Here is a 27,932-nt window from a genome sequence, read left to right as displayed (position 1 = left end):
TATATAAGTCAGCTATCATGGTGATTTTGCAGCTATAGAGGTGTGTAATGCTTGAGTTGAGAACTATGAGCTATAAATAAAGGATTGTCATCTTATTTGAGTCTCCCCTAAACGAGTAGTGCTAAAATAGCACAAAATAGTACTACAGTAGTGCAAAATAGCGAAAATTGGAGGACCACATTTGCAGTAGTGCTATAATAGTATCATGTTGGCACTACATGGCACTATAGAAAAAGTGATAGTGAAGAGTAGTTATATCTAGTACCAAGTATACTAATTAGTGCTTAGTTGCACTACTGAAGAAGTGTGTCTGAATAGTAGCTCTAATGTAGATGTCATCTCTGCTAACACTTGCTAATATAGATGAGATTATCTGAATAGTGATAATTAGTGTCAATTCGCAAAGGCTGTTTTTCCAGATGAGGTAGGGAGAATCCTGAAAAGCTTCTACATAGGCATCGGCATGGACCCATATCGGTCAGTGAAACATTCATGAGGTACACCGCATTCTGACAGCTCAGAAAGTCGCAAAATTCGCTCTCTGACGCGCCATCTCAGTCTGGTAATTACTGATCCACTGTACTCGACGGCGATGGCGTACAGTTTTGAACGTCAAGAGCCTGGAATCTACTTGTGGTCGTTAGTATGTAGAATGTGATGTGAGTGATGCCTTTCGACATGAGAAGTTATGCAGCGATTGTGGCCAGGCAGGGATTGAGCAGCACGCTTGGGCCATGTCCGGTCACAAGGTTTCGATTAGGTTAGGTCGAACTTCATGAACGGATTATCATCTGGAAGCAGGTTTGAATATGATGGATCCACTCACTACAGTCTAAGACCCGAAGAATGCTAACCGAGATGCACCTTCAAGAGCTTGGAACATTTCTTTCCAGACGCTGCACAGCACTGGGGGTCGAGTATAGCTAGTGAACAATCATCGAAGTTTCCTGACATTCTCCATGCTTGTCGACTCGCTTTTGGGTGTTTGTCAAGCCCACGCTAGCGAAGGAGATGCCCGGCTCGTTGTGCATCCATCTCGCACTGAATTGCAGCTGATTACTGGACAGTTCAATCAAGTACTTAGGGATTGATATCGACAGCCTTTTTCCTCTCGCATTAGAACGCATGCAGTGCCTACGCATATACAGAACCCTGTGAAGACTTACCATCCAGGAGAAGTCTTCGTCGAAGTTCTCACACATGGCCCTATGAAATGTGAGTCTTATCAGGTGGAACGAAAGAAGGGGCCTCAACTGGGAGGATGATGTTGCCCCAGCCGTGCTCCGGAGGGTATTTAAGTGCCAGTGGTCATGAAATTACAGCCTAGTTTCAGTGACATGTACCATCTCTAGACTGCTATCAGCAGAGTAGATCCGGATATAATCTCGCGAAGTCAGGACAAAATCGACGAGACCAGAGTAGAAATCCTAGAAATCGGCCTTCCAGTCGCATCGAGGAGGAACTCTTAGCAAAGCCCTATGCAGGAGTCCAATCTTTGACGGGTGTTACGAGGGGCAGGCAACAACATGTGTTGCTTCATCTAGCGTGGACGTGCTGGGAACTATGGAATGTGGAGGTGAGAGGTAGCGCTCACTTCATTATGCACTTGCGGGCACCTATAATCCGCCGTGCGCTGCTTCTAGCCTATATCTTCACAGCGCTCAGACATGCCGGTGCATGCATTGTCCCAACATCTTCCAGAGTCTCTTTCACCATTTCTTACTATGCGTGAGTGCCTATCAACGGTGCGACTGCCTCTCGGCGGTCTACTTCTGTAATTACTCTCCCTCTGGATCCAGTTAATTGCCCTACGAGGCCGAATCTCATGATAGGTGTAATGTACATGATCTGTCTACTTGTTTGAGCAAGATACTGTTGCGCACCAAATGCGAGCCATGGCTCATGCCAGCAAGGGGGGTTTGAAGGTGGGAGTAACGATGACGGATGGTGCAAGAGGCCTTATCAGTGTACCGACTGACTCGTGTTGCGGCCACCCGTACACTCCTGGCCAAAGGGAACGGGTTATAAACCTGTTTCCCACGGGGTACGATTATGTCCCCGGGTCTCATTTACTCCTGTAATTTAGAGTACTACATCCGCTTTTTGGTCTGCAGACTCGAGCCTCTACCTAGAGTTCGGGGACGTCTCAATTGGATCATATGTGATGTTCATTGAGCCGTTGTGAGGAGTTCAGAGTCAACCTGTCATACGTCTAAGACATATTCATGGCCATGTCGTGGCACCAACATGGGAGCGCACAAGAACCGAGGACTTGTATTTGTCTGCAGACTGAGATGTTTCATCGTAGTAGCTGTGAATACAATTTCTTATAGCGTTTGAACGAGTTGGAGACCCCTGTTTGAGCATGAGGGATTTTGTAACGACTAGCTGAAAATGGAACGTGCGGGAATTGCACCACGCACAACCGTTGGACTACCCGTCCCACTTTCCCAGCCCGTTACAGCCACTAAGCACTGTTACCTCGGGTGACTAAGCCGGGTACTGCCGTACTTCTCTGTGACGGTGCGTCATCTGTGACGCCACCGTTACAGATTTACAGTCTCCTTCTGACCACGATTCTTCCCCTTCCCTTATGAGACTCCAAGGTATGCTCCGGCTCCTTGTCCAGCAAAGCTTCCCAGCCCTCTCCTAGAACCTCGTTGTAATGTTGTGGGCGGACATAATAAGGTGGTCCGGTTTGGGCATCATCATCGATCGGAAAGATGAGCGTAATGAGAATACCGCCGGACTTGACTATTTCTGCCATTTGACGCCCCCAATATCCCCGTCGTGCTGGAGGGATTGCAACGAAAAAACTGCGAGAATATTCATCGATCCACTGCGGTATCGAAGGGCAGGACACTCACGTGTAATCATAGACAAGGTCAAACTTGACTCCCGTCAATGCGAAGAAATCTGCTACCTCGAAACGAACGTGGATGTTGGCCCGATATCCCAGAGGTTTGCATACCTCGTTGTAGTCTCTACTTTTCGGAGGCCGCTGAATATCTGCTCAGAAAGCCTATCAAATCGGCTAGGGTGACTTGCCATCCTCGGAACCAGAATAGACCCACTCTTGAGCGGCCGCTATCGCGGTCGGCGAGATGTCGATACCTAGCGTCTCAAGACTGAGAGTTTTCGCGATTCAGATTGCGTCATATCCCTAGCAGACAAGTCAGACACAGGCTTTCGAATCTGATATGATTATTCGTACGCGTCCGCATCCTGGCACAAGAGCGCGGCCCTCTGGGCAGAGCAAGTGCCTAATCATCCAAGACCTCTTTCAAGGCGGGCTGGTAGCTCCCTGCATCCCAGGGCGTCGTGTCACTTCTCCTGTCTTCGATTAAGGAAGGCGAGACACATCTCCTGAGAAAGTTGATACCCACCAGGCGACATCCCATCCCCTCTCCCTGTGTTCCTCAATCATTTGTCGTACCTGTGCCATCCGAGAGGGGCCATTCTCTGGTGTCCCAGCGCTCACTGTGTCCGGGTGTGCTGACAGACACTAACGATGTGAGCTCTGGTGCTGGGTCTTTGCGGTGGTCTTGGAGGTCCTTACATAGCCTGAATTCGACAGTACTGTGTGTCTCACGCCCAATGAGATCGTCCGGCGGGGTGAGTCGTACTTGCACATGGTCACGAGACCAGCCCAAGTTGAGAATGCATGAAATATTCCAACGAACTTCGAGTGAATGTTGCTAGAATTAGAGAACCCGAAGCGCATCGCGAGTGATATAGGGTAGATCAACACAGCTGCCTGAGAATGAGGAACGTCCATTGGCCAGTATAAGATACAGATGAGAGAGCTAGTAGTGCAACATGCGGCAGTAAACGAAAAGTGTCAGGACGTCGTCACATCGTGTGTTCTCGTAAGTAGGGTCGTACTCGTTGTCAGTGTATATCATGGAAGTGGAAGAGCGGTCATAGCTTGCGTGGAGAGCTGACGGGCGAACCAAGCAATGTGCTGGACGGACGTTCGAGACGACTCCGCAAGCGCTCTACTTCGCGCTCGAGGTTCAGAGACTTCTGTTTGAAATCTGCCGCCTCACGCTCAGCACGACGCTTGGCGAGTTGTAGGTTGTTCTCTGACGTTTGCTATGAATGAACGCTGTCAGCCAGGAGCGGAGGGTCATATGGGTCGACATACGAGCTCATCCATTGTTTGGCGCATGGAAACGATTTTTGACTCGTAGTTCTTCACCTCTTCTTCCAGACGTGAACGCTGACGTTCCGAGTCATGCAGAGCCTTATCGGTCGTCCGATGGATTCGCGAAGTGTCCTTCGTTGACTGAGTGAGTTGGCTTGTGAGTTCCTCGATCCTGGATTCCAACCGTCTCGAGCCAGTGGCAGGGCGAGGCGCGTTCAGCGATCTGGTCTCGAGATCGACGATTCGAAGATTGAGATCCTTGACCTGCTTCTCGAGGTTGGCCTGTATTTAGTTAGCAATAGTCCAAAAAAGCTAAGTGAGAACGCCCACATTCATCTTATCAAGTTCAGAATTCTCCACTCTGATCTTTCCAAGTTCAATCTGGCACTCGTTCGCGTACGATTCCGCCTTCTTCATCCGCTCAAACGCCATCGAGACGCGGTCGCCCTGTTCCTCGAGAGAACGCTCAAGGTCCTGTTTCTCCAGACGCAGCCGCTGCACCTCCGTATCCGACGACATCCTGTTTGTATCGACGTGGTCCATCTTGATAGCCTCGAGCTCTGCTTGCAGTGCTCGGCGGGCTTTCTGTAGAAGCGCGCGATCGGTTTCCGCGTCGTTCAGTACGCTGCGAAGCTCGCGGACTTGAGAATGAAGGGAAACGATTTGCGACTGCTGCTCTGCTTGGGCAGCAACAGACGCATCGTACGCCTTCGTGACGTCTTGGATCTTGGTCTCGAGACGCTCTTTGTCCTTCTTCCATGAACCACCATTGTAAACCTCGTCGTCGTAACGCAATTGCAGCTCGTCGTACTCGGAGCGAAGCTTACGGCTCTCCTCACGTAGGCGACTCATTGTGTCTCGTTGCGACTGCAACTCTGCAACGATACATTAGCGCTCCAGGGAGAATGTGGGAAGCTGTCCTCAGACCACTGACCTTCGCTCAGTTGGGCAAGTTCGGCTATGATTTTATCGATAAATAAGTGGCCTGCAGCGACTGCATGTTGAAAACGTACCTTGATACTTCTTACGGGTTTGGTCGGCAGCGAAGTCTCGTTCTGCTATGTCTTGCTGGTGCTGCTTACGCTCGTCCTCCATTTCTTCCGCAAGGCGCTGGCGCAAGAGTGCAAGATCAGACGACTCGCGGTCTTCTTCTTCAAGCTTGTGTTCAAGTTCTTGAATGCGTTGCTCGGCAGTCTGCAATCGCTGTTCAGTCGCTTGGCGGTCCGCAACAGCCTCGGCGTGGGCTTTCTCAGCGTCAGCCAGCGCGCGTCGAGCTACAGGCAGATATGTGTCACTACTGCCCATTCGTGGAAATAAGTGCGGACAAACCGAACGCCTCCGCGCGAGCAGCCTTGGCACGATTGATCTCGGCTTCTTCGTATCGCTTGAGGTACTCGTCCGTCTTCGTCTTGTATGCGTCGATTGCTTCCTGGAGTTCTGACAATGGTTACGATGTCAGTGTCAGGACAGAGTCTCAATATTGGTGTGGGATCTGAATACCAGAATGGATTGTTGCAGTGGCGGAAGAGGTGATCTCCAGCTCTTGCAACCGGGCTTGAAGACTGCGCTTGATGGCTGTCACGACATGGTGAACATTCTGTGTGTCGAAGGGACGAGGATCACCCACCAATCTCGTCATTCTTGGCAAGGATTTCGGCATCCAGACGCTCCTTCAAGGCATTGACCTCCCCTTGCAGCTGCTTCTTGGAGGCTGTCAATTCTTGCAGCTGGCGACGCTGGTCCTCGACCTCCATCTGAGCCGCGCGTTGCTGGACGACCTGTTGACATTGTTATCAGCTAGCCAACTCAGATTCCGACAAGCTGGCACCCGTACCAAGGCCTTCCGCGACTCTTCGAGACGCGTGTAGCTTTCACGTTCCTGATCGATTGTGTTCTGGAAGCGATCCCACATCGCTTGAACGCCGTCCAGCTGGGCAGCCTGAGCCGCACGACGTGCCTCCGCCTCTTCTTCCAGCAACTCGGCCAGACGCGCATTCTCCTTCGCGAGGCGGGCACGAGTGTTCTCAATAGACTGCTTGGAGCCGTCGTTGTTCTGAAGCTCCTCTGTGACCTCGCGCAAGGAAGTTTCGAGGTACTGCCGAATGCGAGTCGACGCCGCCATCTGGAGCTCCAAAGCCTGTACCTGTTGCCGAAGCTTGTCGACCTGAGCTTGCCGATCGGGTGTGCGAGGAATCTCCGTAGGAGGGCCGTCTTTGAATCGGACCGTGCCGTTGGAGCGGGGCTTGCTTGGAGTCACATTCGCCAAGGTTTGTTCGCCAGTGCGACTACCCGTGAGATGCCGCGTCTGGGATCGATGCGAGAGCTCACGTTCCATCTCTTCGTCGGCGAGCTGTAATTCACGGAGAAGTCGCGTGCGGAAGGAGTCATCCTTGGGGCCGTTGCTCATGATGAGTCTACGAATCTCGGCGTGTTGACGGTCGACGTGCTCCTTGATCCTCGCAGCTGTAGACTTGGCCAGCTCTGATTCTTCCAGTTGCGACTCGAGCTGGCTGATACGTGACTCGTACTGCCTCTGGAGCTTGGCGACGGAGTGAGGACCTTCGGTTTCATCAGCTAGCCTTGTCAGCTCGATTTCGAGGTTATCCTTGGCCTTCTGAACCATCATCGTGCGCCGCTCGGCTTCAGCCGCCTGCGCTTGCGCGTCCTTCAGCTCGTTCTGTAACCGCCTGACGTGCACCTCGGCGGCTTCACGAGCACGACGTTCGTTCTCAAAGTCCGCAAGGGCACGGGCAGCTTTCGCCTCCTGGTCGCGAACCTTCTTCTCCTTGGCACGGATGGCGACCTCCTCGTTCGCTTTCTCACGAGCCAAGTCTTCCGCCTCGGTCGTCAGACGTGTCTTCGCCTTCTCGAGGGAGCGGATGTAGGCAGCTTGCTTCTGGAGCTCGAGCTGAGCCTCGGCCAGCTGGCGGTCCGTGACGCGCTTTGCCTCCTCCAAGACGTGGACGTGTTCGACAATGGTTTTATCCTGCTTCGCCTCGAGCTGCTTGACTTCCCACTCGCGTGCCTTCAAGTCTCTGAGGATCTGGTTCATGTCCTTCTCGAACTTGAGGTTGATGTCCTTGAGCCTGTTTGCCTCCGCCTTGTGTTTCGATGCGGTCTCCTCGAGCTTCGTCCGCTTGGCGGTCTCTGCCTCCAGTTGCTTTTTGAGGGTCTCAACCTGGCGGTCAAGAGCGGCCTTATCGCGCTCAAGTTGGAGGGCAGCGTCCTCAAAGTCTGCATAACGGGAGTGCGTGCTGGCAAGCTGACGTTCGAGGCTCTATGGATAGGTGAGAAGTCAGGACTCGATGTCAGCAGAAGGGTATGCAGCCGCCTACCTCCTTAGCCTTTTGGACCTCTGCGAGCTGATTGTCAGTGTCGATCGCACGAGAGCGGACAGACTGGAGCTCGGATTCGAGCGCGCGCTTGGATTTCTCCGCCTCAGCGAGCGCCGCCTCGGTCTTCTTTAGCTGCGCGCGACTGGCTTGCTCACGATCAGAGAGCGACTGGTGGCTAGACTGGATGTTCTTGTGCTCGCGAGTGACCGTCTCGAGCTCAACCTTCAGCTTGTTCTGAGTCTCCGCGGCACCCCTACGGCTCTCGGTGAGGTCTGCAGAAAGCTTGGAGACCTGCAAACGGAGGTCCGCCAGTTCCTCCTCCTTACTCTTCTCGACTTCACTGCGACGGGTCTCCTCGGTGACCTTCGCCTCGAGGAGAGCGCGTAGCTCGTCGAGCTCAGCCTGAAGTTTGATCTGGGCACTCGCGTTACGCTGCTTGTCCTTGCGCTCCGAGTCGAGCTCGGCGGTGAGCGTGTCGATGGTCGCCTGGAGTTCAGTGATTTCGCGCAGGAGCGCGTCGCGATCGGCCTTGAACTTATCGAGCTCATCCGAGAGCTTGTCCGTTTGCTGCTCCTTGCTCTTGATCATGTTGGAATACTCGGTAGCGGTCCGCGCCATCTCGGCGAGCTGTTCCTTTAGATGACGGGCGTCCTTCTCGAGCGCATCGGTCTTCTCGCGTAGGACGTCCCTGTCGACAAGGTCCGGTCAGTTTGTGTATATATCAGAAGCTTGATGCAGTGCCCACTTGTTGCGCTGCTCTGCAGACAGCTTACTGTCGAGGTCAGTCATCGTCGACTCCATCCGCTCCTTGGCGCGAGCCAGATCCTCCTCGCGTTGGGCTATCAGATTCTTCAGCTCCTCCGCCTGCTTCTCGAGCACCTCCTTCTCCGCCGCGAGAACGTCGATCTCCTCCTGCGCCTCGTCCAGGTCCTTGTTGAGCTTCTCCTCACGCTCCACCCAGTCATTCTGCTCGCTCTCGAGTCGCACGAGGTGCTCCGCGGCTTGGTTGAACGCCTCCTGGAGCGTCTTGTGCTTCTCCTCGCTCTCCTTCTGCAGCTTCAGCGCGCGGTCGAGCTGCGAGTCGAGGGTGTCGAGGTCCGCCTGAAGGGCGATGATCTCCTCCTCGAGCTCGACCTCGTGGTTCTTCGCGCGCTCGAGGAGCGCATCCTTGTCGAGGCCGAGGGCGCGCTCGGCCTCGAGGTCCTCCTCGACTTTGCGCTTCTCGGCCTCCAGGCGCATCTTGAGACTCTCGAGGGCCTCGCGCTCGCGCTGGTCCCGCTCTGCACGCTCCTTTGCGAGGATGAGCTCTGCCTCCTTCCGCCTGAGCTCGTCGTCATTCCGCGTTGCGGCCAGGAGCGGTCGAACCTAGAACGATACCGCCATCAGAACCTGAATCGGTGCACCAAATCAGCCTTCTCACCTTGGTGTAGAGATTCCACCACGGCCAATCGCGCAGTTCTCCGTATATCCGCGCGTTCCGCTGAATCGTCCGTATCGCGACCGCGCGATTGAGTATCTTCTTCATCTGCCTGCGCGCGGTGAACTTGCGCGCGACGGCCTGCAGCCGCGAGAAGACGTCAAAGAGCAGCGCATCCCTGCGCTCCTCGAGCTCGGCCAACACGCCCGCCTTGAAGAAGATCTTCGACGTCCCGATGCGGAAGATGGACTTGTCCAGCTCGAGCGCGTCGACCATGCGTAGGCACGCCTTGCGGCCATCCATGTACCCTGGGGGAATGATGCCCGGGGTGAGCACCTCGTACCGCTGCCGGAACTCGACGAACGGTAGGCGGTTCGGGTACCCGAGCCGCGCGATCCGGATGCCCTCCAGCACCCCGTTGCACCGCAGCTGGTCGAGCACCAGCGGGACGTCGACCCGCCCGGGCTTTTTCAGCGTGTTCGGCACGATGCACCGCACGAAGTGCGGCTGCGTGCCCTGCAGCTGCGTCATCAGCGCGGCGAGCTGCTCCTTGTGCCGCTGCGCGACCGTGCGGAACGCGCCCTTCTTCGTCACCCGCTTCTTCCCGATCGTCGCCGCGTGCAGCGCGTTCGTGCCCGTGGGAAGGGGGATGTCGCTGTACTCGGCGAAGAGGGAGGCGACGTAGCGCTCCGAGGACGCGGCGAGCACACGCGTCAGGTTGTCGTTCAGCGGGTCCTTGTTCTTCTCCAGCCAGCCGTCGGTGCGGTACTCGACCCGCCCCGCGTAGTGGTGCACGATGAAGCCCTGCTCGAACCGCGTCTGCTCGTACTTGAACGTGCCGGGATGCGGCTCCTCCCCCGTCTGCGGCTCGGCAGCCCAGATCGCGTGGAGCTTGTTCGTGAACGTGCGGTCTGTCGCCTTGGGCATGATACACTCCTCGTCAAGGAGACTGAGGACACCGATGGTAGCACCGCTGGACTCAATGAGGTCGATCGTCGGTTGCAGGTCCAAGCCGAAGTTGACGTAGTCCCACTCGATACCCTCGCGCGCGTACTCCTCCTGCTCGAGAACGAACATATGGTGGTTGAAGAACTGCTGGAGCTTCTCGTTGGTGTAGTTGATCAGCAGCTGCTCGTAGCCGTTGACGTCGAAAATCTCAAAACCCGCGATATCGAGCACACCGATGAACGTAGACTTGGACGACGGGCGGTCGAGAGCGCGGTTGATGCGGTCGACGAGCATCCCGAACGACTTCTCGTACAGCGTCTTGCAGAGGGACGCGAGCTCTTCGAGAGCCTGCTGGCGCGTGCGCGCTTGTGTAACCCATTCACGGCCGGCGAGCACACGAGGTCGCAAGACGGCCTTCGTGAATTCGGACATGGGGAGCCCGAGGAGATGGCAGGCGCGCTCTGCCTGCGACGGATCTGGCATGGTCGCGTCGTCGGAGCGCGACGCCGCGATGGCGATGTTGCCGATGTGCAGCACAGCGGCGACGACGCGGAAGAGGTCGAGCTGCTCCGCAGCGGTGAAGCCGACCGTGTCGAGTGCGTTCTGGGCCGCGGGACGTCAGGGTGCGTGCAGCGTGGAGTACGGGAGTGCACAGACCTTGAGCAGGTTCCATTCCTCCTGGTCGTCGATGCCGTCCACCTCCCGTCTGCTCTTGTTCAGGTACTCGTAGTCCTCCACGTCGCCGTCCAGCAGCAAGGTCTCTGAGCTATCGTCAGTACACGACGCGACGCTGCAAACTACCTCTGTTTACCTTTCAGGCTGCCGCCGCCCTCCATGAGCTGATAGAAGACATGGAAGCTGCGCTCCGCCTCGCTGCGCACGACGACCCGACTCTTCTCGAGCAGGTACCAGTCGATGTTGGCGCCGGCAATGCTGCCGTCGGGGGAGAAGCTGATCCGGATGAACTTTCCGAACCGACTCGAGTTGTTGTTGCGCTGCGTCTGGGCGTTTCCGAACGCTTCGAGGATGGGGTTCGCCTGGAGGATCTGCCGCTCGAGGAGGCCGAGACGGCCCTTCGAGGTGAGGCCGGCAAAGCCGGAGCCGGAGCCACTGACGGAGGTCGCCTTTGAGTGCTTGCGGAGAGAGCTGCTGCGGGGGAGGCCGACGGAGGGCACGACCGAGTTGAACGTTGGGCTGGAGAGCGAGGGGGATTGGGAGTGGGAGGGGGTCAGTGAGGGGGCGTGTGCGTCGGTGGCGATGGCGGCGAGGTACTGGATGACCTTCTTGGTGCTCTCCGTCTTGCCTGCACCAGATTCGCCACTAGGGAGGGGAATGAGGAGATGATGCAACGATAGAAAATGAGGGCGTACGTGATGAGGATACTCTGGTTCTCGCGCTCCTCGCCCATATTGACCCAAGCACGTTCTGCGACTGCGAAGATGTGGGGAGGGTTCTCGTCGAGACGCTTGCCGCGGTATTGGTGTACAATGGCATCCGAATATAGGGGTAGGGATTGATATGGATTGATGGCGACCAAGAAGAGACCGGAGTAAGTCTGGGAGAGACGGAGGGGTTAGGAAGCGGGGTAATGGATGATTGTGAACACGGGCTCACGTAGATGGCACCGGAGCCATATCGGAGGCGGAGGTTGTGTACGACGCTGGCCTCGTTGAGGAAGGTGAGGTCAGCGATGTCGTCTACTCTGTCGAACTTTGGGGGATTCATCTTGGACAATGCGTAGAGAGGAACCTTGCGGATCTTGCAACAAGAGTGTCAACTAACTGAGGTATGGGATATGACAGGGAACGGGTTTACCTCTCCTCCTGAGGCCATGACGACTTCGCCGACATCGTCCTGCTCTCTGACGACCCAGCCTGCGAGGTAGCCATCTTTGTCGTCGGGAACCCAGACCCACTTCTTCTCGTTGAATTCGGCTTGTGCGGCGGCTGCTCGAGCGGCCTCTGCGCTGTGTGAGGGCCTTGGAGGGGGCATTATGGGATGCCCTGGCCCTTGGGAGGAGAGGGAGGAATGTAGGGGAACGGAGTCGGGGAACGGAGTCGGGGAACGGAGTCGAGGAGTTGAACGGGAGTCGGGGACGGACTGGGGACGCGTCGTAGACTGCCCGATATGGCATTCTACGCGACCAGGGGTCCCATCTGCGGGAAGCCGGGCCGGGAGGGACGCGACGCGACAGAACGCGTCTTGGGCGTCTGTTGGCGGTGGCTGCTCGAGTGTGTCTGTGTCTGTGTCTGTGTCTGCGTCTGCTTCCGTGTCTGCGTCCGTGTGCCTGATCTGCACCTACACCCTGTCTTTGTCTCTGTGGCCAACTATCGCTCTTTGACCCTGTGCGAGACGACAAGGACGCCGGTCGCGTCCTCTGCGTCTCACCCATGTCTCGCGTTGTCCTCTCCGCCACTCCCTGCCGCAGCCCTCACGTACTCGTCTGCCAGAACAGAAGCCGACACTCGCCAGGCCATGGACGTCGACGCTGAACCCCCAAGCTCTCAATTCCCCCTCCCCGACCCCAATCCCTCGCCCTCCTCAGCACGCGTCCACTGGGCCTCAAATCCCGAGAAACGCCTTCTCACCCGACAACTCGTCTTTCCTCCACGTTCGTCTATTTCCCTCCCTTCTCCCCGCTCTTCTTCCTGACCTCAGTTCTAGTCGACCCCCTGCCTGATGCAGTCACTCGCCCCTCCGCCCATCAACTCCCTCCCTCTCGCAATCCTCGTCCCCTCCCCCCAGACCACCCCGCCAGGGCCAAGAGGTTCGACATCCGTTCAGAAGAATCTCCCTCAATCCCTCAGCACATGGACGACCTCCAGTCCGCAATCGACAGGATGAAAGGCAAGCTCCAACAAAACGCAAAGCAAAAGGCAAACAACGAACGCCGTCAAGGCAGCCTGTCCATCCTCGACGACATGTCCACACCGCTCCTTAGGCACCCACCTAGGCGCGAGCACACAGCTGAAGGTATCCTCCCATCCAAGTCAGCTTCCAACAGGCCCTCCCGTCTTCAGACCCGTGCCTCCGAGTCAGATGTGCCGCGCGCGTCCAGGCAGGAGCGTGCAACTACCCCCGTCGGTGACCTCTCCCGCGCCGAGTCCCTCGGCATCCTTGAATCTCTACGGAAGCCAATGGATATAGATTGGGAAGCAGACATCCCCTCCAGCACGCCATCCCCGCCCTGTAGACCTCACAAGAAGCGTTCCAGCACGGCCGACGCCTCATCGCCATCCGACCCCAAGCGCGAGTCCCAGACCTCCTCCTCGTCCTCAGCCGCCGTGTCCCCCCTCAGCATCCACCATGGCTTGCACTCGCGCTCAGACTCGTTGGACGAGGACTCGTCGATGGCCATGGGGGACGCAACTGCCGATACCTCGCTCGTCGACGACGACATGCTGCCGGAGCCGCATCCGCCATCGCCCGAGGTCCCGTCCCCCTCGGCGGCAGCGATGCCCCCGCCCCGCCCTCCCCCAGTCCCTGTCCCGCAAAGGCCCAAAGCCCCGCCCGAGCCTCTCCCCCGCGCAACGCAGCCGCTCGCCCCTACGCCCTCCCTCTCCCGCCCGTTCGCCCCGCCCTCCCAGGTCCACCCCGGGCAGTCGCAGGCCGCCCGTCCGCGCGCGTCCCAGCACCCGCCCCCGCTGGGCATGCGCCGCCTGCCCGGCCAGCCCGCGACGTCCGCCAACGTCAAGAAGCCGTACAAGCTCTCGATCGGCCCCAACGTCAAGAAGCCTCCGGCCGCAGCTCAGCCCCAGCCAGCTGATGGGGCGAGAATATCCGCCCGTGCGCATGCTCGTGGTGCGGAGTGCTTGTCGCCTGCCGTGCCTGACCCGCCGCGTCTCGCTGTCCGCGCGAGTGCGACGGTGCAGGGGCCGAGGCTCGCGCCGGTGCTGGAGATGTCTGCGCGCAGGCCCATGCCCGCGCCGGAGCCGGACGAGGAGCCAAAGGACGCGAACTCGAGCGCGGATCTGTGGGCGTGGTTTGACGACTGACGGAGTGAAGTGGAAGAGCGGTTCTTGATGTCGTGTGCTCTTGCGGTATGCTCTGTGCCTCTGCTGTCTCTCCTCCTCTGCGCTATGGACAATGCATGTCTCTGATGATGCCGATTCCTGGAACGCTAGTAGTCTTGCTTTCTCGCGCACGTAATGGTCTCTGGCTATGTATTATATGTCGAATCCCCCAGCATACGTATATCCTTGCATATGGCTCTGCGTCGGTGGTAGTTGCGTAATTCAATTTCTGTCAGAATGCATACTAGCGATTTGCTTGGGTGCTGTCTCAAGCTTTCCTGTACGAGTGTTCAGGTAAGCACTGAGATAGATCGCTAGCCCGACGCATATTCGATGGATAGATATGTGCGGTCTTAACGGAATCGATTAAGATAGATACTCGGCTACTTTTTGCATTGGGCGCGTGAGCCATCTACGTGGAAGCTAGACGTTGTGAGAAATCGGTAATCCAACCTATAGCAAAACCCCCCTCAAGCAACGGGTATGCCGGCGTACTCGTCGTAGCCCAGCGCGAGGTTGAGGTTCTGTAAGACGTGCAGTATGAGGCGCCATTGAACATAGGGACATCGAGCCACGTACCTGGATGCACTGCGTAGCCGCGCCCTTCAGCAGATTATCCAAGCCGCCCTACAAGCCCCACCGTCAGCATCGCACGCATGCGCCCCGCAAACAGAGAGTACGTACGACGACAACCGCGCGATCGCCCTCGCTGTGCACTTGGAAGCCCCCCACGGTCCACCCGTGCTTGTTCTCGACGTCGACGAGCGTCGGCACCTCGCTCTTGATCGTCACCAGCCGCTCCCCGCCGTACTTCTCCTCGTACAGCGCGCGCACGTCCCGCGCCGTCGCCCGCTCGCTCAGCGGCATCGACAGCACCGACGTGATCCCGCTGAACCACGGCGCGACCGTCGGGACGAACGCGACCTTGAGCGCGCTGCCGCTGGGGAGGAGCGTCGAGAGGTGGCGCCCCGCCTCGCGCTCGTGGATGTGGTCCGTGAGCGCGTACGGGCGGATGCCGCCGTGCAGGCTCTCTGCGGTCACTTTCGGGACGGTCGTGGGCCGTCCTGAGGCGTCCGCGGGCCCTGTTACGGTGCCTGCGCCGCTGTAGCCGGACACCCCGAAGACAGTCGGCCAGGCGCCGGGTTTGAGGTATTTGAGCAGCGGGGCGACGAGCAGCTGTGTTGAGGTCGCGTAGCAGCCCGGGTTGGAGATGCGCTTGGACGAGCGGATCGAGGTACGGCCGTAGAGTTCTAGACAAAGACGAATAGATTGGGAAGAGGTACGTATATCAATACAGGCACTAGAGTGTCGAGTAGTTATCGTGAAGTTGCCTCACCCGGAAGACCGTACGTCCACCCGTCCTCGAACCGGTAGTCAGCGCTCAAGTCCACAACGACGCTACCGCTCTTTCCGTCCTTGCGCTCAGCCGCGCCCCGGTCGACCGCATCAACCAAGGGCTTGCAGACGCCGTTCGGGAGAGCCATGATCCAAGCATCGACCTCGCCGTCCTTCTCCATCCGCTCGACATCCTGGACGGAGAGGTCCGAGTACGTCACCTGCGACTTCGTGTACCCAGTGAGAGGAAAGCCCTTGAGCTGGCGGGAGGAGACGTGGGTGAGGTTGAGGTGAGGATGGGCGGAGAGCAGAGAGGTCAGCGCTTGGCCAGTGAAGCCGCGCGCTCCGATAAGCGCGACGCGCTTTTCCTCGGTGGAAGGGGCGGCGGTAGCGTAGCCGCGCGAGGTGCCCGGCACCCGGCGTCGGGCCATGGTGGAGAAGGAGCGTACACCTCCCGGAGTGCTGCCTGCGCGATGAGGCGTAGACGGTCCGACGGGAAGATAGGTGCGCGGAATACGTCCCTTCTCCTCGAAGCTCCGCACGATCTGCTCGACCTCCCGCACGTCGTGGATGCCGTACCAGAACAAGCTCTTTCCGGCACGGGTGAAGCTGCCGTCGGCGCGTTCGAAGTGCCATGCGCGGTTCTCGTCGTCCGCACGGGCGGTCCAGAAGAGTTTCCTGTGGTCCTTCTTGATTGCGTTGAAGACATTGTCCACAATGCCATTCATGACACCCGCGCGCGAAGCCAGGAGCTTCGTAAGGATCGGAACCTCATCCTCAGGGTGGGCAACGACAGCGACGACATCTAGGGGCTCGTCGCCATAGATGGTGTACGGTGTCTCCTTGAGTGCGTTCAGCACCCCAGTGACGCTCTCTTCGCCCGAAAGGACATCGGGATCGCGGTCATGTATGACTTGCCGGAGACGATCGGCGCCAACGGAATCAAGGTTCTGGTGGCGGAACAGCTTGTATCCTCGACGGATGAGCGTCCCAGCACCGCTATCAGTGAACAGCTCGCGCTGAAGCGCATCGACCGAGATAACAGCGACAGAAGAGGAGCGGGGCAGGTGGTCAAGGAGCTCCTTGAACTCGCGGAGCTTGAGCTTGGTGCCATATTTGACCCATGGCTGTTTCATGAGCTCGTCGTACTCCTGTAGGGGAGGGATGATCAGGAGGAACGCCGGAAAACGTGGGCAAGCATTGAATGCCGAACCTCGTCCAAATTTATGACATCGAGCTTCTCACCGGTGATACCGTGGAACATACCGCCCTTGTCATTGAGGAAGACGATCTTCAGCGGCTCGAGCTCCTTTGCGAGCTCGCCAGCAGCAATGTCGGCGTTAACGTTGAGTATCTGGCCTGCGTCGGACTCGGCAAGACTAGTGAGGATGGGCAGAGCACCGGCGCGAATGGAGGCTTCGATGGGGCGCTTGTCAACCTTTGTGATCTTGCCGACGAGACCGTACTTGTCCTTGTCGAGGTAGTCGGCGGTAAAGACACCGGATGTGATGGGACGGGCGCGAGTGCCTAGCTTCTCGAGGGCAGCGACGAGCTTGAGGTTCTCGTCAAGGAAGACTTTGCGAGCAATTTGAAGAGTTTTCGCGTCTAGGGGGAAGCGGCGCACGCGGGTCAGAGACTTGACGCGCGATGCTGACGTTTAGCACATACCGGTGACACGAATACCGTCGATGTAGTCCGGGACGACGCCTGCGCTCTCAATTATGCTGTTTAGTTGAGGACCGGCGCCGTGGAGTACGACGGGGTAAAGACCGACACGGTAGAGGAAGCTGAGGTTGATGGCAAGCTCTTCGACCTGGTCAAGCACGGCGCCGCCCACTTTGATGACGGCAAACTTGGCGGGGTGGGATGCATCTGCAGAGGAGGAGAAGATGCGAAGGTAGCGTTCGACCTCACGCTTGGTACCGATGGAATAGAGGAGGCGAGTGATAGTGTCCTGGAGAGATTGAGAGGTATGGTGAGACAGGAGCGACGGAGGTGTCGGTGAGATGTACACACCCTGTCGGTCTGCGCTGCGTTGGAAGCGGATGTGAGGGAGCGAACGGGGACGATGCTGGCACGACGGGGGAGATGGGCAGGAGGGACACGGGCAACGGCGGAAGCTGGAGCTCGAAGGGCAGCCCGACCCAAAAGCTTTGGCACACGGCTGACGGCGTGCATTGGAGGGAGGGGGAGATGGTCGACGTCGAGGAGGAAGACGCAGACGGTGACTCGAAGACTCGAGGTTGTGTCCAGCGTCCTGAGCGGGGTCGATTTCTGCGCCCCGATAGCCGATCCTCCTACATCTTATCTTATCTATGGGCGTCTTCTGCCGATTACCTCGGATGATCGACTTATTCAGGCCCGGGCCCGACGCACAGTACTTTTAGTACTTACTCGTCTCTCCTCGCCACAACGCTAATACTTGTTCTTCATTGATCGCACACCCGATTCCAGTGAACAGAACAGACCGTTTCACACAATGTCTACCTCTGAGTCCCAAGACATAGAAGAGGCTACTGCTACCATCGCGTATGGTCCTTCCGTCCCTTGTCCCCTTCCCCGGCCGCAGCTCATTTCCTTCACAGTCCTGGCCAGCCAGATCAAAAGACGCGTCGTTACGATCGCCAGCTTCGGTGAGTATTGCTTTTCACTCCATCTACACGTAAGACAGCGCTTTATACGCGTCCCAGTATCTGGGCTGCTTCGGGACAAGCAGCCCTCGAGGCGTCCCGCATCCTCGTCCTTTCCTCCTCTGCTACATCTACTTCTATCCTCAAGAATCTCGTTCTCCCAGGGATCGGTCACTTCTCGATTCTAGACTCTACCCTTACAACTCCAGCAGATGCTGGCAACAACTTCTTCCTCAACGCTAGCCAGAGCATCGGCAAGCCTCGGGCCCAAGAGGCCGTGCCCCTCCTCCGCGAACTGAACGAGAGCGTCCAGGGAGAGGCCGTCATACAGGATGTTAAGGAGCTTCTTAGCACAGACCAGGGAAAGGATTGGCTACGATCCTTCTCCATCATCATCGCCCATAATTTGAATAACGACGTCCTCGCTCCACTCTCCACTCTTCTCTGGGCCAATCCCAACGGCCCTCCTCTCATCTCCGTCCGGTCTGCTGGTTTCCTTGCCGAGTTCCACATTCAATACCACGAACACAGCGGTGAGTGGATCGATCGTCAAGTGAGCTGAATTGTGTCGCGTGAACTCCACATTCGTTTAGTGTCTCAATCGCACTCGGAGAATGCCCCCTCGCTCCGCATTACTCGCCCTTTCCCTGCTTTGCTCGAATGGGCTCGTAGCCTTGATCTCCAGAACATGGACCCTACTGACCATTCTCACATTCCAATGGTTGTCATCCTGGTCCGTGCCCTGGATGAGTGGTGGAAGAGCGTACGTGGATCTATATCCATCACCAACCGAGCACCAAACTGAAGGAGCATGGCATGTAGCATGATGGGAGCCTTCCTAAGACTGCAGCAGAGAAGAAAGAGTTCAAGAACAGCATACTGGCCATGAAGATCAAACTCGACGAAGAGAACTTCGAAGAAGCCGAGGCGCAAGCGTGGCGCGTTTGGTCCGAACCCGCTGTCCGTTCAGACGACCTCTTCATTGGTTCCTTCTAACTCAATCGTTGATCATGGCAGGTCCCTTCAGATATACAAGCACTGTTCTCCTTACCTCCTCTACCCACATCGCCTCAACACAACTCCACCTTCCATGCATTGCTTCAATCTCTTTCTGCCTTTGTTTCGGACCCGTCGGGACCCGGCACTTTGCCAATCAGCGCGACTTTGCCCGACATGAAGTCTGATACAAAGAACTACGTGCGACTGCAAAACCTGTACCGCGCACACGCGGAAGTAGAAAAGGTGGTCGTCGTCTGCCACTCTCTGGGCATCGCTCACCTTCATTAACCACCCGTCCGCCACCCCAGACGAAGTTCAAGGAAATTTTTGCCGCGAAGTACCCCGAGATCGCGAAGACCACCAATCCGGATGAGGTCGACAGCTTTGTCAAGAACGCGCACCACATCCGTGTCTTGCGAGGGAAGCAATGGGGTGCTTTGGACAGAGATCGCGAAGCGATTGGTAAGTAGCCAGTCCATGCCTGCAAGCTCTTAGCCCTTCCGCTGACATGCTTTCTAGTCAATTCTTTGACGAGTCAGCCCCGCGAAACTGCGACACACCTCGCACTCTCTGCCTTGTCGAACCTGCTGTCCCGAAACGCCGGTAAGCTGGCGACCATGTCCGTAGCTCCTTTCTGACCGTGAGCGCAGAAGTCACAATCGACGCCCTGAACGCCGAAGTGCTAGCCACCGTTGGTCAGGATGTCGATCTACCCGAAGAGCTCGAGGCTGCCGTTGGCGAGATGTATGTCTTCCCCAAAGATATATCTTCGGCGGTGTTTAACGGTGCTTTCGTAGCGCTCGTGCACCCACAGCTGACCTACCCAACACGGCCGCTTTCCTGGGCGGACTCGTGGCGCAAGAAGCTATCAAGGTGATCACTGAACAATATGTCCCACTCAACGGTTACTGCGTCGTCGACCTGATCGACTCCTGGACTGGCGTCATCAACTAAACATAGAAAGCACTTATCCTTTGTATCATAGATATTGTCTCTATCCCCTGTTGCTGTGTCAATTCGAAGCGTGCTGTCATTTGTGAAGTAGAGTGGTGGGCTACATTATATATACTGCGGGCATGCGCGAGATAAAGTAAGCTGGGACATTTGAGCGTACACTCTGTCGGATTGCCGAGTTAAACAGGTTATAGAGGTCATATCTCTGAGCGTGAAGGTTGCGGTTGCGATAATGGTTGTGCTCTAGCCATTCCGCTTTCGCCTGCATCTCGCGTACTACCGAGACCGATTTTGCTCAGAGCAGCCTGAAGCGCACTAAAGAACGCTTGATGTGGGGCAGGATGGATAGAGTCAATAACGTGCAGATGTATGAGGCCAGTGATGGGAGAGAACGTATATGTTGAGTTCCTTCAATAGAACACTAAGCATGTCGAGATATTATTGTTGGCAACGACAGAACACTTACACTTGCCAACCGCCTTCGGCTTTGCTAACGCGATTGATGCCATGGACCATAAGGCCTACAAAAAGGCTCTTCTCGCGGTTGCTGCGCGTTTTGCTCTGTTGCGATCGGTGTATGTCTCCCGGTGCGTTCGGATTTGCGCTGCTGTCTAGAGGTGGGCCTGACGAAGATCGAGGGCCGTGCACCCGTACCCGCTGAAGCTCCACGCGAAGATCGGTGTATAGTGCACTCAGGGTATGTCTGACGAACACCGACGAGCCCATGTAAAGGGGAAGTCCTAGCTCCGGACCGTGAAGCTGCTCTTACAGTTGAAGTAGCAAGGGAGCAGCTCACCTTCGACGTGCAACGTCCTGGGAAAAGGGGGTGGAAAAGGTACGGGTGGTCGGTACTCTAGCCTGACGTTGGGGCTGTAAATGGATATCTCGTCGCTCTTGTCTCCTTTCTCGTTCCCTCCGGAGGTGTCTACTGATGAGATGAGGCCTGTGGAGAAAAAAGTAGGGAGAGTCTGCTGAAGGATGTAGATCGCACGTCCTACAGCAGCATGGTTGAACAGCAGTCGTAGTGTCAACCAGCGTTGAGTGACATGCGATGGGTACAAATGTAGCCGATCATTACAGGGAGGATATGGCATTGCAGGAAAATGTACACTGCGGTAGCATCAGATACTCCAGACCGCGGGGTAACTTGCATCCCAACATACCTGTACGAATCTCCCACTCTTGATCAGACAGTTCTCCTGGTCCTTCTTCCTCCGGGGGTAGTGAGCCTGGTAGAGAGGAGCCTGTCGCCCTGAGTATGGAGGGCGGAGAAGAAGCTGAAGAAGGGAGAGCATGTTCTGATTCCGAGACGGATGGTTTGCCAAGAGGGACGCGTGAAGAGACATTCCGCGTGAAAACATCTGGTCGGCACTCCTGCCTTGCCATGCGGTGAAGTCGGGCGGTCGCGGTCAAGGCCGTTCGCAGCGACATGGAGAGCGAAAAGCAGGTTGACCGGCGGAGACAGCTTGCAAGAGGCGTCTGTGTGTCACAGTGTGTGCGAATGAGGGATGCCGGCAGGGGAATGTCATAGCGCCCGTTGTGGCTGCCGTTCGCGGCTCAGATTCCGAGGCCGTTGTCTGCTTCCTTCCTTCGCCATGCACTTCTCCAAGACTTACACTCAACTACTTCTCACACTTCCTCCAGACCTCAGAGAGAGCGCCATCCAGTACCGTCAGCTCAAGAAGATAATCAACCAGATTGTCGCAGAGCTTACCTCGCTCGGTGAGTCTTCCATCTGCCGTTAGCTCCGCCTCAGGACTCATATGGTCTCGATGATAGGGCTCTCCCCGGACCTTCTGCACGGGATCATACAGCAACCGCCTTCTCAAGGGCTCGATAAGGGAAAGCAAAGGGAGCGTTCCCTCACCGACTTCCCTTCGCCCCAAGCATCTTCGGAGCCGCCTTTGCATTCCTCGAGTCCTCGCGTCATCTACGAGCTTGCTGATGTCGTCGACCACGTCGAACCTCGCCTCCACCTCTATCTCGACAACTATGGGAACCAGGAGACAATATTACCGCCTGACGTCCTATCCCAGGCCCTGGGCTTCACGACATCCTGCCCAACACCACTACCTAGTCACCAATATGCCGCTTCCTCCTCATCCACTGTACCCTCCGACTCTCTGGCATCATCTGATATTGGCGACCACTTGACGACGAAAGGTTTCTCGTGAGTGCTCTTTACAATATCATTCAGCACGTCGTCCAATCCGCTCCCTAGCAATGTTCCCCAAGAGCTCATCATCCCGCTCGTATCTGATACTGTTTTCTTCCGGACGCTCTCTGAAGCTCTCGAGTCTCTATCCGCGTATCTAGTCACCAGGAAGGCCGAATTCGAAGCGACTCTGCAAGCGCTCTCTCACGAAATCTCTTCTGCGTCGCACCCATCTTCCTCCACTTCCGCATTTCACCCATATTCTCCGTTCTCATCCGACCCAGCGACCATCAATGTCTCTTCTGGTACTCTTGTAACCCAATCAAAGTCTGATCTTGAGACTTGGAGGGAGATCTTCCGCATGTACGTCGAGGCAGACATTTTTCAGGGTCACCAGGAGCGTTTTCGGGGCGAACGCGACACGGACGATGCCGCTGCTAGATTCTTTGCGTTCTCGTCCCAATTGCACGAACGTCTGTCTGAGGGAGACCTAAAGCTCAAACTCAAGCGGAGTAAAATCGCGCTGCGTACGTTCTTGGAGCTCAACACGTTCATCTTGAACTTGAGAAAGGTCTGTCTTCGGGCTCCTCCCAGAAAAGCAACATCTGAACACGCTCGCTCTTTGATCTTCAGTTCCAGGACGTCACTGCCGAGGCAACGCGGAAGATCCTCAAGAAGCATGCAAAGCGCACTGCTCTTCCCCTGGCTCCTGACCTGGCTTCCCCCTTTATTATCGTCCCAGAGGCTCGAGATCGCGCTCTCGTCCTCTCGCGACCGGTCTCTCGGGGCGCTAGCTCTCTCTCCCTCTCGCTGCTTCTCGTTCAGGCCCTGACCGAAACATTGTTGCCTATCATTCCGCATATCGATGACTACTCGTGCGTCATATGCACAAGCCTCGCTTTTAAGCCGATACGTCTTCGTTGTAGCCACTTGTTCTGTGTAAGGTGCGTCGACCAAAGCACGGTACCCAGTTTCAATGGCCGATGACTCCTTCCTTTAGGTGTCTGGTGAAGTTGCAGAAGCGAGGAGAGCAACACTGCCCCATGTGCCGTGCACCAACCGTGCTGTCTGCGGATCGCTGTGAGTGATTATCATTAATACGTTCATCGCCAAGTCTGACCGCACATGCTCTGTTCCGTAGCAAATGTTGACTGGGCTCTTCTGAATTTTATGAAGGATTGGTTTCCTAGTGAAGCTCGCAAGAAGTTGCAGCAGAATGAACGTGAGGCGGCCGAAGAGGAGTTAAGGGAGCTGGGTTTAGAATTCAGAGGATGCATTGTGGTGTGATATGAGTATTTTGATATATGCTTCGATGCATAACCATTATTGTCATTCTGGAGCTGTGAGCATTCATTAACAGAACTTGTGCAGTAGATTAATGATAAACTAGTGAGATAAGACATGGTAGGTCATAGTTCAACAAGTACAGCACAACAATACAGTAGCTGCATGTGTTATAGTAGACAGAACTCAAAAGTAAGAGTATCTGTGCCAGTGAGGATGCACATCTTTTTGGTCAATTGAGATTGCTTTAAAGTCTATACTCATACTGACAGAAAGTGTTTGAACACCCGTGATTGGGCACCTGTTGTGCGCTCCTCCTCTTAATCCTATAGGCAGTATAAGTAGACAGAGCTTGACCACAATTGAGGTATATATTGCTGTTATTGTCAGGAACATGTGTGCACAATTGGATAGCATTATAATATCTATTTTGAGCCAAAATAGCCTCAACAAATCTTAGCATGCTCTATGAGCATGAGCACAAGATTTGCCATTCCTGAGTACTAAGGAATGATTGGAATACCTCTATATTCTTGCATATATATCTTGCCATAGAGGAGACTCTATTTCATAAGTGGTTGCTAGCTTTTGGTCACCTCTCTCTTGGGAAATTAGTTCTAAAATACTAGACCAGCACATTCTATAAAGCTAGTAAATCACTTTCTTGCCATTCTTTGGTTCCCCTTATAGATACTGTGCACCCTGTTGTTATGAGTACATGTATGGAGAATGATACTAACCTACTTAGAAGTCAAGTCTCTAGCTTCATTTATGACATAGGAATCAAAATAGCCTTGAACCACTCTTACTCCCAACTGATGTTGGTACTAATTTTTCTAAGCAGAGGCCTGTATACACCATAATGTTGAATGCTGTAGAATCTTCTATATAAATAGACTCTTGTGCACAAGTATGGGAATATTCCAATCATTTCCTAGTACCTAAAAATGACAAATCTTGTGCTCATGCTCATAGAGCATGCTGAGATTTGTTGAGGCTTATTTGGCTCAAAATAAATATCATAATTCTATCAAATTTTGCACACATATTCTTGACAAGAACAGCAATACATCTGTAAAAACCACCTTTGCGAATTACACCTATTCGGTATGAATTAGCTGTCACAGCCGACGAGCTGTGCCACCAGATAAACAAAGACAAAGCTTACTGGTGAAGGGGTTGGTGCTGAGAAGCAAAGCAACCAGAGGTGACACAGCAAGAGATGTGAAGAGATGTATTCCTTAGACTAAGAAGGGGCAGTGAGGAAGATAGGGCTGCTAGCTACCTACAAAGGAGATGGGGGATCGACAAGAAGATCAAGTCTGAGGTTCCCTGCCTCAGACCCCCTACTATATATACTGATACAATGGTGCACAGACCAGGTACCTGTTGACCATCGTTTGGTCAGATTTCTCTGCCTCATGTCCTACCCCCTGACCTGCCTCATGGTGACCTTACGACTAATACCTGAGTTGTGCCAAGTCCGGACCCCTTCCAATGAGTAAGCGCTCCTGCTATCACATCAGTCACCTGCCAGTGAGTGAGGATGGGGGCTCCCCGGGCATCATGAGGTCTGGGGTTCGATTCTGGCCCCTCCACTTTCCAATACGAGTTGTCCGCGGTCAAGGTGAGCGTCTGTCCCAGTACACATGACCCCCAGGTCACGTGGCACGAGAAAACTGTGACACTACCCCCTCTTCAAGATCTGAGCTCCTGCGAAGCGTTCGAACCAAATGTTGCATTGAAACTCCCGGGTGACCAGTCGTGGATTGTTGAGAGCGATTGGCTGTGGTGCGTTTGGATGGAGGGCATAGAACTCATCAAGTAGCTCCTGCACGTATTTGACATTCCGTACGGGCTCCCAAGTCGCCTCAGAGACATCATAGCCTGCCCATTTGACGAAGTATTGCACGTATCCACGGTTGACTCGAGAGTCTAGAACCTTTTCGACTTCAAACTCGTTGTGGCCTTCGACTTCAATCGGGTCAGGTTTCTCCGGGGTTGCGGTTGCCGATCTCGTCTTCATGGTAGGGGATGAGCTTTGAAGCGTGGAAGACGGGGTGGACCTTGTTCTGCGGCGGAAGCTTGACTCTGAAGTCGACAGGTCCGATCTTTTCCGTTATTCCGTATGACCCATAGTTCTTGGCCGAGAGCTTGACCAATGAGTTACGAATCTTGAGATCGCGTCCCTTGAGCAAAACTTTGTCACCGACTTTGAAAGGAGGGTCCACACGGCCCTGGTCGTAGTACCACTTCATTCGTTCCGCGGCCATGGTGAGCAATGCCTGCGCTTGTTCCCTTGCTTCTGCACGGTTGTGGAATACATCTTCAAGGGATGGGAAGGCAAGTTCTTCACAAACGTCGGGGGCCACCTTTGGGTTGTACCCATACTCAATAAAGAATAGTGACAGGCCGGTCAACTCGTGTGGTGCATTGTTGTATGCAAACTCCGCAGTGGATAGAAGGGATGCCCAATCGTCTGGCCGATGTTCCGTGAAGATCCAAAGGTACTGCTCAAGAGATTGGTTCACTCGTTCAGTCCGTCTGTCTGTTTGTGGATGGTAGGCTGTGGACATTGACGATCGAATCCCTAGCAACTTGCAAAACTCCTTGAACGCTGCACTTGCAAACTGTGTTCCTCGGTCAGAGATAATCTGTCGGGGGATACCGTGGTGCTTCAGAATATGCTCGTAGATGAGTTTGGCTGCTTCTGTCGCTGAGAATTGATCGTCGGCTGCGAAGAAGTGAGAGCGCTTTGAGAGACGGTCCACTACTACTATGATCACTGTGAAGGTATTGCCATGTCTGTCGACTAAGGGTGGAAGTTGAGAGATGATATCAATTTACCTCCTCACTGCCCCTTCTAGTCTAGGGAATATACTTCTTCACATCTCCGTGCTGTGTCACCTCTGGTTGCTTCGCTTCTCAGCACCAACCTCTGCACCAGTAAGCTTACCCTTGTTTGGTAGCACAGCTCGTTGGCTGTGACAGTACCATAGCTTGTCCTCTCCAAGTTGTTCCAAAACTGCCCCTGTTGCGAAGTCAGATGAGTCTGTCTCTAGCCTGTACGGAGCCGTGTCATTCGGGATCTGAAGAATTGGAGCTGTCGTAAATGCGGTTTTGAGTCCTTCAAAGGCCTGTTCTTGTTCCTCTCCCCATTGCCATTGAATGCCCTTGCACGTGAGCTTAGTGAGCGGTCGGGCAATCTTGGCAAAGTCCTTAATGAAACACCGATAGAAGTTGGCTAATCCGAGGAAGGCTTGAACATGTTTGACTTTGGTTGGAATAGGCCATTCCTTGACACCTTGCACCTTAGACTCGTCCATGGAGATTGAGTCCTTTGATACGACAAGTCCGAGGAAGTGAACCGAGGGCTGCTCAAACTTGCACTTTTCAGGCTTAATGAAGAGGTCGTTGTCGCGCAGCTTCTTCAGGACCCGTTCTACCAGTTGGCGATGTAGAGTGAGGTCATCTGTGAAGATGAGGATGTCATCAATGTAGACCACGACATGTCCGGTCGCAATTTCTTCCTTTAGGACCTCATTCATCATTGCTTGAAACGAGCTGGGTGCATTGTATAGGCCGAAGGTCATAACTGTTGGTTCATACAGTCCCTTGTGAGTGATAAACCGCGGCTTTCTCTTCGTCTCCTTCACGAATGCGAACATTGTTGTAGCCCCACCTTAGGTCGAGCGAGGTGAAGATCGATGCATGCAAAAGCCTATTCACAAGGTCTGAGATCCGGGGGATCGGAAACTTGTCCTTCTTCGTGACCGCGTTCAGTGCGCGATAGTCCTGGACCAAACGTAAACTTCCATCTTTCTTACGGACAAAGAAGACTGGGGCGGCAGTAGGACTCTTGGACGTGCGGATGTAGCCTTTGTCTTCTTGCTCCGTGATCCAAGCTTCAAGCGAGTTCCGTTCGTCGAGGTTGAGCGGGTACAATTTGGCCGGCTTGAGGAGTGAGGCTCCAGAGACTAGTTCGATTGCATGATCGTAGGGCTTCCGTGTTGGCATTCTTTCCGAGGATTTCTTAGAAAAGACGTTGCTATACTGCCGGTATTGTTCTGGTACATGGTTTGACCAGTATTCGCGATCCTGCTCGCCTTTTGCTGTAGGGTTGGTATCCTTTTTCTCTTCTAACCTGGCTCACATCTGACGAGCGCTTGGGTCATCTGAGAAGTTCACTCAATGAATAAACTGATCGGCGCTCTCCCAGGATTCAGGGCCGAGGTCACCGTACTGATCTTGCGCAACATCTTCCGCTTGGAGAAGTTGCAAACTCCGTAGTTCTTCATCCTGCACTGTGTGCCGGGTGCATGTTGAGGGGCAGCGTGTGAACTCAATGTTCCCTGCATTCCAATCGAGTTCAGGGTTATGTTCACGTAGAAACACCATGCCAATGATGATGTCTTGCCGCCCAATATCTGTGACAAGGAACGACTGCCAGGCGAGGTGATCTCTGATACGGAGTAAACAACGGACGTAGTGTGTGATCAACCCCTTCTTATTCTCGGTGGCGTCTGCATTGAAAACTCGCACTTCACGAGAGAGGCGTCGTAGGGTGAGTCCGTGTTCTTGAACAAACCGGTGGTGGATAAAACAAGAGTAGGCTCCTGAATCGAGGAGAGCTTCTGACTGAACTTCATGCGTACCTTGAGTGAGGGAAACTTTGAGATCGAACGAATTTCGCGGGCGACGTGCTGATGCGAGAT

At 55.0% G+C, this 27,932-nt stretch overlaps 7 protein-coding genes across 7 annotated transcripts; 3 read left to right on the top strand and 4 right to left on the bottom strand.

Moving 5' to 3' along the window:
* Positions 1-2,554: 2,554 nt before the first annotated feature.
* On the bottom strand, positions 2,555-3,427 carry DICSQDRAFT_146997 (S-adenosyl-L-methionine-dependent methyltransferase; the record flags this gene model as incomplete). Its single annotated transcript, XM_007365531.1, has 4 exons — positions 2,555-2,816; positions 2,868-3,001; positions 3,279-3,333; positions 3,387-3,427. The coding sequence occupies 4 exons, from the start codon at positions 3,425-3,427 to the stop codon at positions 2,555-2,557; spliced, it is 492 nt and encodes a 163-aa protein (XP_007365593.1).
* Positions 3,428-11,042: 7,615 nt separating this feature from the next.
* Positions 11,043-11,846, bottom strand: DICSQDRAFT_86043 (myosin H; the record flags this gene model as incomplete). Its single annotated transcript, XM_007365530.1, has 4 exons — positions 11,663-11,846; positions 11,462-11,605; positions 11,218-11,402; positions 11,043-11,167 (listed from the first exon to the last, which is right to left on the bottom strand). Coding segments are annotated over exons 1-4 (630 nt in total), but the record flags the coding sequence as incomplete, so codon positions are not given.
* Positions 11,847-12,322: 476 nt separating this feature from the next.
* On the top strand, positions 12,323-14,028 carry DICSQDRAFT_161447 (uncharacterized protein; the record flags this gene model as incomplete). Its single annotated transcript, XM_007365529.1, has 2 exons — positions 12,323-12,458; positions 12,506-14,028. 2 exons carry the CDS (start codon positions 12,323-12,325, stop codon positions 13,840-13,842), a joined length of 1,473 nt encoding a protein of 490 aa, XP_007365591.1. The 3' UTR covers positions 13,843-14,028.
* A 179-nt stretch (positions 14,029-14,207) lies between these two features.
* On the bottom strand, positions 14,208-17,424 carry DICSQDRAFT_86040 (bifunctional acetylglutamate kinase/N-acetyl-gamma-glutamyl-phosphate reductase). Its single transcript, XM_007365528.1, has 7 exons — positions 17,212-17,424; positions 16,864-17,149; positions 16,409-16,800; positions 15,197-16,346; positions 14,545-15,110; positions 14,440-14,487; positions 14,208-14,384 (listed from the first exon to the last, which is right to left on the bottom strand). Exons 1-7 carry the CDS (start codon positions 17,371-17,373, stop codon positions 14,331-14,333), a joined length of 2,658 nt encoding a protein of 885 aa, XP_007365590.1. The 5' UTR covers positions 17,374-17,424; the 3' UTR covers positions 14,208-14,330.
* Positions 17,425-17,622: 198 nt separating this feature from the next.
* On the top strand, positions 17,623-19,832 carry DICSQDRAFT_136405 (uncharacterized protein). Its single transcript, XM_007365527.1, has 10 exons — positions 17,623-17,724; positions 17,781-17,828; positions 17,886-18,358; positions 18,419-18,588; positions 18,648-18,785; positions 18,843-19,067; positions 19,133-19,286; positions 19,344-19,427; positions 19,475-19,568; positions 19,622-19,832. The coding sequence occupies exons 1-10, from the start codon at positions 17,675-17,677 to the stop codon at positions 19,776-19,778; spliced, it is 1,593 nt and encodes a 530-aa protein (XP_007365589.1). The 5' UTR covers positions 17,623-17,674; the 3' UTR covers positions 19,779-19,832.
* Positions 19,833-19,839: 7 nt separating this feature from the next.
* Positions 19,840-21,248, bottom strand: DICSQDRAFT_86037 (uncharacterized protein). The gene is made up of 4 exons (XM_007365526.1): positions 20,942-21,248; positions 20,575-20,772; positions 20,245-20,518; positions 19,840-20,186 (listed from the first exon to the last, which is right to left on the bottom strand). The coding sequence occupies exons 1-4, from the start codon at positions 21,207-21,209 to the stop codon at positions 19,976-19,978; spliced, it is 951 nt and encodes a 316-aa protein (XP_007365588.1). The 5' UTR covers positions 21,210-21,248; the 3' UTR covers positions 19,840-19,975.
* Positions 21,249-21,373: 125 nt separating this feature from the next.
* DICSQDRAFT_86033 (uncharacterized protein) lies at positions 21,374-23,250 on the top strand (the record flags this gene model as incomplete). Its single annotated transcript, XM_007365525.1, has 6 exons — positions 21,374-21,500; positions 21,558-21,948; positions 22,000-22,504; positions 22,567-22,877; positions 22,934-23,013; positions 23,075-23,250. The coding sequence occupies 6 exons, from the start codon at positions 21,374-21,376 to the stop codon at positions 23,218-23,220; spliced, it is 1,560 nt and encodes a 519-aa protein (XP_007365587.1). The 3' UTR covers positions 23,221-23,250.
* Positions 23,251-27,932: the final 4,682 nt, after the last annotated feature.

The sequence above is a fragment of the Dichomitus squalens genome (assembly GCF_000275845.1).
Source record: "Dichomitus squalens LYAD-421 SS1 unplaced genomic scaffold DICSQscaffold_13, whole genome shotgun sequence".
Lineage (NCBI taxonomy): Eukaryota > Fungi > Basidiomycota > Agaricomycetes > Polyporales > Polyporaceae > Dichomitus > Dichomitus squalens.
The sequence above is the reverse complement of the archived record's forward strand: the minus strand, read 5'-3'. Positions and strand labels throughout refer to the sequence as shown.